General features: G+C 46.7%; 1 protein-coding gene across 1 annotated transcript in view; it reads left to right on the top strand.

The window, feature by feature from the left end:
- BAZ1A (bromodomain adjacent to zinc finger domain 1A) overlaps positions 1 to 13236 on the top strand; it is a 152307-nt gene that overhangs the window by 82151 nt on the left and 56920 nt on the right. The window contains exons 17-18 of the mRNA XM_077262762.1: positions 2380 to 2495; positions 4597 to 5124. Coding sequence (XP_077118877.1) covers positions 2380 to 2495; positions 4597 to 5124 — 644 coding nt within the window. The remainder of the gene's footprint in view (positions 1 to 2379; positions 2496 to 4596; positions 5125 to 13236) is intronic.

Raw genomic sequence — 13236 nt, 5'->3', positions numbered from 1 at the left:
TTTCTCATGGTGCGATGCACAGGGACTATCTCCTCTAGTATTTTCTATTCCTTCCATACTGGAATTTCTTCAGTCCGGACTAGAGTCGGGACTTGCCCTTAGCTCCCTAAAGGGTCAGGTTTCGGCATTGTCTGTCCTTTTCCAGCGGAAGATTGCAGATAGGTTGCCGGTGAAAACTTTCTTCCAGGGAGTTTCCCGTGTGGTGCCTCCCTACAGGTCACCCTTGGATCCGTGGGATCTCAACTTAGTTCTCGGAGCTCTTCAGGAGACTCCCTTCGAACCACTACAGGACGTTGCCTTGACCTTCCTTTCTTGGAAGGTAGTCTTCCTAGTAGCTGTCACGTCCATCAGAAGGGTCTCGGAGTTGGCTGCGCTCTCCTGCCGCCCTCCCTTTCTAATTTTTCATCCGGACAAGGCGGTATTGAGGACCTCTCCCACCTTTTTGCCCAAGGTCGTCTCCTCTTTCCACCTCAATGAGGAAATTGTTCTGCCTTCGTTCTGTCCGGCACCGGTCCATCGCATCGAAAAGGCTCTACACACCCTTGATGTGGTGAGGGCTCTTCGTCGGTACGTCTCAAGGACGGCTCCCTTCCGCACGTCGAGACGTCCTGTTCGTACTTCCAGAGGGGCCCAGGAAGGGTTCTCCTGCTTCAAAAGCCACTCTGGCAAAATGGATTCGGTCAGCCATTCAAGAATCCTATCGTGTCAAAGGTGTTCCTATCCCAGCTGGGATCAAGGCTCATTCTACTCGGTCGGTAGGCGCCTCGTGGGCCATTCGGCACCAGGCGTCAGCACAGCAGGTCTGCAAGGCTGCGACGTGGTCCAGTTTGCACACTTTTACCAAGCATTACCACATTCATTCTATCTCTTCTGCAGACGTCGCCCTTGGCAGGCGCATTCTGCAAGCGGCAGTTCCTTAAGCCGTAAGCCAGTGGTACATGGGGTATTAGCATATTGTTCCCCACCCAGGGACTGCTTTTGTACGTCCCATGGTCCTGTGTCCCCCAATGAGGCGTAGGAGAAAAGGAGATTTTTGTTTACTTACCGTAAAATCTTTTTCTCCGAGCCACTCATTGGGGGACACAGCACCCACCCTGTTAGCCTGTTTTGGCTTGTTGTTACTTCTTTGGTTTTGACATAGTTGTCTTTGTTCATGCTCCTACTGCTTTACTACCGAACTGGTTGAAATTGTATCCAGTGAAGGGGTGTATACTGCAGAGGAGGAGTTAATCTTTCTGTCTACTTAGTGTCCTCCTAGTGGCAGCATGGTCCATGGTCCTGTGTCCCCCAATGAGTGGCTCGGAGAAAAAGATTTTACGGTAAGTAAACAAAAATCTCCTTTTCACTCACTCTGAGTGGGGGAAAATATGCAATAAAAGGAGTATTTTAAACTTTTTTTTTTTTTTTTTGCTCCAACATTTCAAACTTTTCAGCTGCAAACCCTGATCGTGTGCACACAGCCTAAGGCTGTTTTCAGGTGATCCATTTTTGCAGGATCTTCAATGTTGTCCTCAGTGGGCTTTGAACAAAGGCCCCCTAGTACTACAAGGCTACAGTGCTAACCACTGAGCCACTACCACGTGGCTGAGTTTTAACTCCTCTTCACTTTTGCAGCTAAAATCAAGTGATTGCTTGTTGAACGATCAAAAATCAGTACTTGATTATTGCCACTGTGGTTTTCAGCTGTGTCATGCCTGCTCTGTTTGGCCGTACCTTTATAAACCATTTATCCTTCTCACAGGGCTGTGTAGGAGATTCGAGGGACATTTTAAAGGGATGTCTTTCCAAAAATAAAATGTCACCTATCTTGTGGTTAATAACTGTTTGTTGCAGGAAAACCCTCTTTAAAACTAGAGTGAGTTAGGTTAGACTAAACCAAGAAATCCAGAGCTTGAAATGGGTTGTTCAGCAGTAAGAAAACGTAGACCTGTCCATGAATTGTTTATTGCAGCTCAGATCTCATTAGGGGACTGTGACTGAGTTGCAACACCACATGCAACCTGCGCACAGGTGTGGTGCTGACTTTTAAATAGACCATATTTTTTCTAATCCTGGACTATAGTCATTAGAGCATGGGGTTGGTGTTACTGGTTATGCTGACATTGTGTTTGCAGAACGGGAAACTGTGGTGTTATTAAAATCTCATACAAGGCTATTATATATTAATACATTTACCCAACTCTCAAACTTTAAGTACACTTTATTGCCAAGGTTTTGTTTTTTTTCATAATTTATTTAATTTTTTTTATAACATTGCACAACCAAATTTAATAAACTCATGCATCTACTTGTAGTGAAGTTCCACCTAATGTTGTAGTTGATGTTTTCTTTGTATCACATAACGTTTCTAACACTACGGTCGTTTCACTTGAATCATAGAATTGAAGAACAAGATGATTTGGACACAAGTACTGAAAATAAAGATGCAGAACAGGGAAACCATGATCTGGCCACTGAAGATGAAGGGCTGGCACCTGGCAGCAAGAGAAGAAAAGGTAAATGGACTCAATGCAGCGCTGGGGTCTTGAGTTCAAATCCCACCAAGGACAGCATCTGCAAGGTGTTTGTTCTCCTCATGTTTGCGTGGGTTTCCTCTGAGTTCTCGGGTTTCCTCCCACACTCCAAAGACATACTGATAGGGAATCTAGATTGTGAGCCCCAATGGGGACATTGATGATAATGTATGTAAAGTGCTGTGGAATTAATGGTGCTATATAAGTGTGTAAAATAAATAAATCCTCCTATACAGGAAGTAGGTTTCTATGCAGTGTGAGCATTCAATATTCATATCCATTTTACTCTTCTATCTATGCCCATACTTAATCCAACATATGTAGTTTACCACAACGCGTTTCGAGGGTAAACAGTCTTCTTCAGTTGGGAGTTTATTAATGGGAACAGGAAGGCAGTATTTAAACAATAGACAGCCAATCACAACGCTGTTCAGATTTACAAATTTTAAAGGAACATTCACATAGAAAAAAAAAAGAGCAACCACTGATAAATGTAATCACATAGATTCAAATATAACATTAAAATCATGAAACAAGAGATTTTTTTTATTTATATATAGTATATAATTAAAACCATATCACAGATAATATAAAAGTTATAATGAATCTACACCTATATAGACAAAAAATTACGTGTTCAATAATTACGACTCTAATTTAGCTACTTTCTCAATCATTAAGTTAAGCCCCTAATGTACCGAGCTTAAAAATCCAAAAACTCTCACGATTCACAAGACTATTAAAACGATCCGCCACAGAGTCAGGTATGTAATCAATAATAATTAATTTTAGCGTTCTAAGATCCTTATGGTGCGCTGTTAAAAATTTTTTTGAAAGGCTGTGCAGGAGAAAGCCATTGCGAATGTTTTGGCTATGCTTATTAAGTCTGGCGTGCATTTTGTATGGTTCGGCCTACATATTGCAGGCCGCACCCACATTCCAACAGGTAAACCACATATGTGGATTGGCAATTTAAATGAAAATTAATCTTGTACGAAGTGCCTGTAACATTGGATTTAAAATGAGTTACCCCATTAAGGATGGAGGTACAGCAAAGACATCTTGGGGCTTTAAACGGAAAACAGCCAGGGTTCAAAGATCCTAAGGAGGTTGAAGGACCTGGTCTCAGAGTGGTGTTGCTTGGTGCAATGAGGTTGCGTAGTGTACGATTCCTCCGAAATATAGTTCTGGGGTTTGAGGGGATGTGTCTGGATAGAACTGGGTCTCCTTTAAGGATGGGCCAATATTTTGACTGGAGCCTTTTAATCATACCATGAGACTGGTTGATCTCTTGTTTTATGATTTTAATGTTATATTTGAATCTGTGATTACATTTATCAGTGGTTGCTCTTTTTTTTTTTCTATGTGAATGTTCCTTTAAATTTGTAAATCTGTGAACAGCGTTGTGATTGGCTGTCTATTGTTTAAATACTGCCTTCCTGTTCCCATTAATAAACTCCTACCTGAAGAAGACGGTGTTTACCGTCAAAACGCGTTGTGGTAAACTACATATGTTGTCTGAGTTTCCTTCAGCGCTCCTGGGACTGATTTCTGTTTGACACACGCTCTTATCCTCCCTTGGAGGAATTCAGCTGGTGGTGCTCGACAACTCCACTTTATCTCCCCTTCCCTGGGTCGATTCCTCTGCGCTCCCCTGTGACTGCTTTCACTTACTTTCATACTTAATCCAGACTCAGAATAAACATTTAGCATTTTGAACTTTAGTTAATGTAGTATATGTTTAACAAAGTTTCACGGATGCGCTGGAGACGTCAAATTAAGTGCACTTCTTAATGAATCTGGCATCATGTACTTGTCAAGACTGGTGTAGCAGGAGCTTACACATGCCTGTCTTGATGAATCTGCCCCAAAATCTTATTAAAATGTACCTCCAAACAAAGCTCTCTATATCTGTTCTAGGCATGTAATGTTTGCAGCCATCCCTATACACCAGCATTGTTCTGTAAAGATGGTGAACAACTAAAGCTAACAGAGAGAATCAATTTGGAGAGAAATGTAATTATTCTTTGCTTTCTTCATATTGGAATTATTACCAACTGTATATTGTTTGCTTGCATCTCAGGACTGAAGGGGAAAAATACTGATACAGTAGAAAAGAAAGAGCCCACTGCAGTGTATGAAGAACTACTAAGGCAGAAACAGGAGAAGAAAGAGCAGGAATTGTTGAAGAAGATGCAGCATGTCACTGCCTGCACCAACATCATCCCTTTGGGCCGAGACCGATGGTACAGGCGATTTTGGACATTCTTCTCTATACCAGGGCTTTTTGTGGAGGAGGATTATACCGGTATAACGGAGGATATGCTACAACCTCAACCTCTTTCTGAAAGAGAAATTGAAAGTAATCCTACAGTGAACGGTCATGACTCTCCTGTGGGAGATGCAGAGGAGAAAGTAGAGCTTCCTAAGCCTGTAGGCAAGCCAAACTGCTGGAGCTACTATAGCACAGTAGATCAGCTGGATGAACTGATCGAGTCCTTGAACACACGCGGGTATAGAGAAAGTAATCTTAAAGACATGCTGGTACAAGAAAAGACCAGGATCTGCCAAAGATTGAGTAATTTCCCCACCAATCGTTTCCATTTCTCAGGTATTGCTTTAGTATTGTGATATCCAACATTGTATCAATGAAAGTGCAATTTCTTACCCAGTTTGTCACAATAACTGTGCAGCAGTCAGTTAACCTCTTGTACAGGTTGGTTTGGAAAGATTTGGCTGGGAACAAATACAGCAAGAGATCGAATATATTAAGGGGAGTTGTTTGGTAGAAACAATTGTCGCATATCCAGAGGATAGGTGTATAGCTTATTGATTGGTGGTGGTCCAACCGCTGTGACCTGCACTGATCACCAGAATGGGGCTCTTTAACCCCTTAATGACAGCCAATACGTCTTTTAACTAACCTGAGATATAAGGGAATAGCATCCCCATACAGGTGACAATCCAGCAGCTGTCAGCTGTACACTATAGCTGACAACTTGGGTTGATGTAGATGGACTTAAAGTCTTCCTTCAACCTTAGTAACTGTTACTACTAGATGGTAGCCCGATTCTAACGCATCAGGTTTTCTAGAATATGTATGTAGTTTATTTATGAAGATTTTAGAATAATACATTGAATACACAGGATTCGGCCAACCGCGACCAATTAGCGAAGCGTGGTTCAGATCCTGCGCCGATTCACGGCCAGACTGCGCGTCGCTGATCGCGGCCGGCCACGGAGTACATAGCACAGGCCACGGAGTACATAGCACAGGCCACGGAGTATATTGCAATGTGGGCATCATATATCCCTGTTAAAAAAAAAAAAAAAAAAAAAAAAAAAAAGAATTAAAATTAAAAAGTTATATACTCACCTTCCGTTGGCTCCCGGATCCAGGCGAAGCGTTTACCGATGCTCCTCGCAAGCTCCGGTCCCAAGAGTGCATTGCGGTCTTGCGAGATGATGACGTAGCGGTCTCGCGAGACCGCTACGTCATCATCTCGCAAGATCGCAATGCATGGAGCGGTCACCGGAGCGTCGCGAGGAGCGGTAAAGGCCTGTTCTGGATCCGAGGGGCCGACGGACGGTGAGTATATAACTATTTTTTATTTTTTAATTATTTTTAACATTAGATCTTTTTACTATTGATGCTGCATAGGCAGCATCAATAGTACAAAGTTGGTCACACAGGGTTAATAGCAGCGTTAACGGAGTGCGTTACACCGCGGCATAACACTGTCCGCTAACGCTCCCATTAACCCTGTGTGAGAGGGGAGTATGGAGCGGGCACTGACTGTGGGGAATAAGGAGCGGCCATTTTGCCGCCGGACTGTGCCCTTCGCTGATTGATCGCGGCAAAACAGCCACGACCAATCAGCGACTTGGGATTTCCGTGACAGACAGAAAGACGGAAGTGACCCTTAGACAATTATATAGTAGATGTTACTAACTTGCTGTATCAGTGTTTGCGCCATCCAAATCTGTTTAACCCCTTAGATGCTGCTGTCAATAGTGACTACATCATTATAAATTGTTAACAGAGTGTGGGGGCTTCCTATTTATCCCAATTGGTGCCCTCAGATCATGATTGGGTGGTCCTGATGTTTGCCATGGCAATTCATGACCAAATAGCGGCCTTAGAGTCTGTCGGCTGTAGTAATCTGTTTAGAAGTTAGAGGGATTTAGGTGGTAAAAATACACTTTTTCATTTCTGTTATGCCACTTTTCATTAATTCCTGAAAATCACATGAAGAGTTAATAAACTACCTGACAGCCGTTTCCAATATGTCAGGAGGTGCTGTTTTTAAAATGTTATAACTTTTTGGGGTTTCCCAACATATGGGACCCTTAAAGGCACTTCAAATATGGATAAGTCCCTAAAAAAATAAATTTCTCTATCGCTTCATTGGGGACACAGGAACCATGGGTATATTCTGCTGCCACTACGAAGCTGACATTATGCACAAAAAAAGTTAGCTGCACCTCTGCAGTATACACCACACCGACTGGCATTCTGATATTCAGTTTATCTTAGTGTCAGTAGGAGGTGGACCCGGGTCTTTCATTAGACCCATATCTACCTCTGTGTGCGTTGTTCCTTTTCAGGTATCCGTAGGGATACAGTGTGAACGGTCACTGCTGTACTCCCACAAAGACTGATTATTGCGTGTACTGCTACCCCGTATCCTCATATGTCTGGCCGGCAGGACCAAGACCCCTAACAAAGAAGCGTGTTTAGGAGATACCGACCGGTCCTAGCCCCGTCTCCCACCCACTCGCCCACCAGAGCCTGTCGGTTTGAGGAGACGAGGACTTCCATCAACAGGTTTTTTTTCAGGACGTCCCTTACATTCCTTGGATGATGAGGTAAGTATACAGATGAAGAAAGGTGAGTATTTGCCCCCCTTTCAGCTAGTATCTTTATAAATCCTTCTCCTAAGAGTAGGACTCGGGGTTTTTTTTGTACCAGGAAGGCACTGTCTTACAGTTTGGGGGTCCAGGGCTCTTGCCTCACCCTGGATCTCTTTTACATAGTTTCCCCGTTCTCCGCTTTTTTTTCTGGGCTCCGGCGGTCACAGCTTTCCATAGCTCTGCCCACTCCTCCTGGCTTCAGCACAGACTGAGACCGGCGCCATCTTTGTCCTCCCGGATTGCACAGTTGGCTCTGTCCACTCCTGGTTTCAGCGCGGGCTGCTATCAGTGCCATCTTTCTCCTCTTGGATCGTGCGGTGGACTCCACCCTCCCTCTTCCGGCCCTCCTCTTCAGCGTGTGTTTTTTTTCCACTGCATCGTCTCGACAGTCGCGATTTTCCGGCGTGTGGACCCAGCGGTGATTTCCTACAGGACCTGCCTTCCCCTACCGACCTTTCCAGCCTCTACTGCAGGAAGCTAACTACAGGACATCTTTCGTGAGTAGCTCTGCACTGCAGACTGACACTCTCTCATCTGCTCCTGTCCCCTAACCTTCTGTTCATCATGTCCAAGGGAGAACGTTCCGGTCCTCCTCTTCCTCTGATTTAGTTAGACACTTTGTGTGTTCTTCTTGTAAATGCAGACATCCCTCAGGTCAGTCCTCTCCCCTTTGTCAGGACTGCAGCAACCCCACTGTACCCACCGCTCATTAGCCCCCTCCTGTCCCAAGTGAGAGTGAGGCCCCTATCCCAGGGTGGGCTTCCTCTCTATCTCAATCTGTGGCGGCTCTCACCAGGGTATCTAAGACCCTGATATCCGTTCTTGATAAGTTGCCCCTGCAGCCTTCCGCGGTTGCCAGCAGGTCACAGGAAGCCCCGTCTGAGCCTGCCAAGATAGGCCTCAAAAGATCCAGACAGGAGTGCCGGTCCTATGCCTCTTCCCGTTCCATCTTGCCCCACGGTCCGTCTCATCGGTGTGTTTCTTCCCGGTCCTCCTCTCCCGAGTCAGGCGAGGCGTTTTCGGACGCACCTTTGGAGGATGCTTTGGAGCTGAATTCGGACCAAATCGCTAACATGAGAGATATATGGTTCAGGGCCTCATTGGAGCAATCAACCAGACCTGTAGCATCAAAGATTCCTCTACGGAACCCACAGATCAGGCGGTTTCATTTAGACGTTCTAAACCACCTTCCAAGGTCTTCACTCATTTTGTATTCAAGGAGCTTCTGGAGAGAGAGAATCCGACCAGATGCTTTCAAAGAGGAAAGCGTCTTGGCGTGTTATATCCTTTTACTCCGTAGTTCACCGCCAACTGCACTGCTTCACCCTCTGTGGACCCGCCAGTTTCTAGACTGTCTACCAACATGGTCCTTCCTTTTTCTGGTGGAGCATCTCTGAAGGATTCTAATATTAGACTTATAGAATCCTTTGCGAAGTCAGCCTTCGAAGCGGCTGTGTCCACGGTGTCCGGCCTTTGCTTCCACTTGGGTTTCTGCCTCCCTGGATGCCTGTCTTGCACAGCTCAGGCATCCAGCAATGTTGTTGTCATCCGGCAGACAGTTTGGCTTAACCCTTTCACGACATGCGCCGTACATGTACTGCTCATGCCGTGTCTCCCCCTTTGATGTGGGCTCCGGCGGGGAGCCCACATCAAAGTCGCGACATGTCAGCTGTTTTGTACAGCTGACATGTGCGCGCAATAGCGGCGGGTGAAATCGCTATTCACCCGCTGCTATTAACCTTTTAAATGCCGCTGTCAATCGCAGGCAGCGGCATTTAACTACCGCATCCGTCCGGACGGCCGGAAATGACGTCAACGCCTGTCACATGATCGGGGGTCGGCGATGCATCAGGATGGTAACCATAGAGGTCCTTGAGACCTCTATGATTACTGATGCCGGCCTGCTGTGAGCGCCCCCCTGTGGTCGGCGCTCTAGCACACCTGCAATTCAGCTACATAGCAGCGATCTGATGATCGCTGCTATGTAGCAGAGCCAATCGAGTTGTGCCAGCTTCTAGCCTCCCTTGGAGGCTATTGAAGCATGGCACAAGTAAAAAAAAAAAGTTTTTAAAAATATGAAAAAAATATTAAAAATATAAAAGTTTAAATCACCCCCCTTTCGCCCCATCCTAAATAAAACAATAAAAAAAATCAAACCTACACATATTTGGTATCGCCGCATTCAGAATCGCCCGATCTATCAATTAAAAAAAAAAGCATTAACCTGATCGCTAAACAGCGTAGCGAGAAAAAAATCCGAAACGCCAGAATTATGTTTTTTTTGGTCGCCGCGACATTGCATTAAAATGCAATAACGGGCGTTCAAAAGAACGCATCTGTGCCGAAATGGTATCATTAAAAACATCAGCTCAGCACGCAAAAAATAAGCCCTCACCCTACCCCAGATCACGAAAAATGGAGACGCTACGGGTATCGGAAAATGGCACTTTTTTTTTTTTTTTTTTAAAGCAAAGTTTTGAATTTTTTTTCACCACTTGGATAAAAAATAACCTAGACATGTTAGGTGTCTATGAACTCGTAATGACCTAGAGAATCATATGGCAGGTTAGTTTTAGCATTTAGTTAACCTAGCAAAAAAGCCAAACTAAAAACAAGTGTGTGATTGCACTTTTTTTGCAATTTCACCGCACTTGGAATTTTTTTCCCGTTTTCTAGTAAAAGACATGGTAAAACCAATGGTGTTGTTCAAAAGTACAACTCGTCCCGCAAAAAATAAGCCCTCACATGGCCATATTGACGGAAAAATAAAGTTATCGCTCTGGGAAGGAGGGGAGTGAAAAACGAAAACGCAAAAACGAAAAAGGGCCGCGAATTGAAGGGGTTAATGCCTGGCAGGCGGACTTGTCATCAAAGTAGTCCAGCCTTACCAGCCTGCCTTTTCAGGGATCGTGCCTATTCAGTTCCAGGCTGGATCAAATTAAGGACACCACCGGTGGCACAAGTTCACTTCTTCTGTAGTCCAAACCTCGCTGTCCTCCTCCGAAGCAGCAGTTTCGGTCCCTTTTTGTTGTTTTGCGATTACAGATTCCTTTTCCCACCAACAGAGGCCGCAAGCACGCCAGGATAGGAAGAAGGTTTCCTTTAGACCCACCCCTTCCTGGTGCTATCGATACTCCCAGGGAAGATCCACAAGGTCTAGACCCGGAAGGTCTACCTCGGCATGACTCTCAACGAGAGTCAATCTCAATCTCAATCTTCTCCTAAGCAAGGGGGCCGTCTTCTTTTCTTCAGAGACGTTTGGCTCACCTCAGTGGAGGACACATGGGTCAGGGAAGTTGTATCATCCAGATACAAAATAGAATTAGTTTCTCGGCTCCGGGATCGCTTTTTCGAATGTCGCCCTCCAAGAGACCAGTCTCTCGTCCCGGGTTTCTTTGCAGCCATCGCCTCTCTCCTCAGCTCGGGGATAATTGTTCCCGTTCCAGAAAGAGAGAGGTTCACAGGTTTCTACGCAAACCTGTTTGTGGTGCCAAAGAAAGATGGCCTGGTTCGCCCCATTCTAAATCTCAAGTTACTGATCAAAAGGGTTCGTCTGTGACATTTCAGGATGGAATCCCTTCGTTCAGTAAAAGCTTCCATGGAGGCACAGGAATTTCTGTGCTCCATAGACATTCAGGACGCCTATCTTCATGTTCCCATATTTCCGGGACATCAGATTCCTATATTTTGCGGTACATGAGGAGCATTTCCAGTTTGTCTCCCTGCCTTTTGGTCTCGCTACCGCTCCCAGGGTCTTCATAAAAATCATGGCAGCGTTGATGGCCTTTTTTTAGGATCAGAGGTCTGGTGCTCTTTCCGTACCTCGACAACATCCTCATCAAGGCTCCGTCTTTTTCTCAGGCTCACGAAAGTCTGACCATCGTTCTCTACAATCTGACCCGGCTCGAGTGGCTGGTCAACAGGAAAAAGTCCTGTTTTGTTCCATGTCAGCGCCTTGTGTTTCTAGGCATGCTGTTCGACACCCCTCAGTCAAGGGTTTTCTCCTTCGCCTCATTGGGGGACACAGGACTGTGGGTGTATGATTCTGCCGCCAGGAGGCTGACACTAAGTAAACGTGAAAAAAATTTAGCTCCTCCTCCGTCGTATACACCCTGACACTGGCTACCGAAGAATCCAGTTTTATGCTTAGTGTCTCAAGGAGGCACATCTCTGGGTCCTGGATCCTTTGGACTCTGTTTTCAACGTCTATGGTTTGAAGGGGCGATGGACCCTTTTGAGGGTCTGATCTCCCCAAACCATCAACGGGCAAGCACGTGTGATCTCTCCACGCATCCTTCCCCGCTACGTGGGATCCTTCACCGGACTTGCCCCTGACCACCCTAAGGTATTTAGACCCTAGGCTGTACAGGTGCCCTTAGATGTCCGTGTGACCCCCTGATTCCTACACCCCTGCTCTGCTGCGGTGATAGATGGGGTGGTGGACGGTCCCTCTCCTTATCCTGGCAGATAACGGAGATAGGGTTCCTGCACCGTCATTTGCCTCCCCCTCGCTGTATTTAGTCTGGGAGAGGGCAGGGCCTGACAGGGCGCACTATGCATTACCTGGCGCTGCGGGCATCTTGGATAGCAGGTGCTCTGCAGTGTTGCGGTTCTTTCATGAGTCGGCAGTGCGGTGAGGCGGCAGTGCGGTGCCGCCGGCGCTGTTTTCTATTCTCGGCGGCCGGCTCTGCGGTATTGTACGGCGGAGCCGCGGTCCTTCCCAGGCTCTGCCTGGTCTCCAGCAGGCGTGGGGACAATTTCCGGGTAGCTCATGGCCCGGACTTCCGCCCAGCAGACTGCGCTGTTAGGCTCCGGCGCGTCCACTTCCGGTTCCGCCTTTCCTCTCTCAGGGAGAGAAAAAATTGAGGCCCCGGCTTTAGGCCTACTACAGGCCGCATCGCAGCATGGTGATTCCGCCCTCTGAAGTCGTCTGGGGATAAAGGCAGCATCATTTCGCTCCGCATCGTGCGTTCGGATCCGTCGCTGTAATCGTGGGGACACAGGACTGGGGTAAGTGCTTCTCCCTCCTGCTGACAGAAGCACTATTTTTTTTTTCCCAGTCTCAGGCCCTGGGTATAGCTTTACGGATCACTATGTCTAGAAGGGTTAAAACTCACACGGTCCTATATACCGGTTGTGCAGCTTGTCATGTCTCATTCCCGCGTGCCCAGAGTGACCCTCTTTGCGAGGCCTGCGATTCTGAATGCGCCCAGGAGCGCCCCCCCCCCCCCCCCCCCCGCCAGCTCCCCAGCAATCTCTGAGGCTGGGGCGATTCCGCCGGAATGGGTTACGTCCTTGACGCAATCCATGGCATCCCTTACTGAAGCAATCAAATCCCTTCAGACCCCGGCAGTCATGGCCAGCAGTCCATCCGCATCGGAGAGGGCCTCGGGAGCCTTCGGCCTGCAGGGGCCACGCTCGCACTAGGCAGACACGTGGAAAGCAGATTCGCACAGCGTCGCCCAGGCCCTCAGGTGCTTCTGCATCCTGGAGGTCTGTGTCACGTTCTCCTTCCCCAGCAGAGAGTGGGGAAGTTGACAGATTGAGTCAGAAGTGTCCCTTAATTTTGAAAATCCTGGTTTTCAAGAGTCGGTAGATAGCCTGATTGAGGCTGTCAATCAGTCCCTGGGGATAGAGGACGAGCTCGCCTCTTCCTCAGATCATAAGGTCTCATTTAAGCGGGCCCATAGGGTGTTTTCTTCTCGCCCTGAATTTGAGGACATGATCCAACGTAACCGGGAGCACCCGGACAAGCGTTTTTCGGGGCAAAAGGCTCTGAAGGCTAGGTATCCCTTTGCTACTGGGCTTT

Source organism: Ranitomeya variabilis, chromosome 1 (assembly GCF_051348905.1).
Source record: "Ranitomeya variabilis isolate aRanVar5 chromosome 1, aRanVar5.hap1, whole genome shotgun sequence".
Taxonomy (NCBI): domain Eukaryota; kingdom Metazoa; phylum Chordata; class Amphibia; order Anura; family Dendrobatidae; genus Ranitomeya; species Ranitomeya variabilis.
Note: the sequence above shows the minus strand (reverse complement) of the source record. Positions and strands in the feature narration are given on the sequence as shown.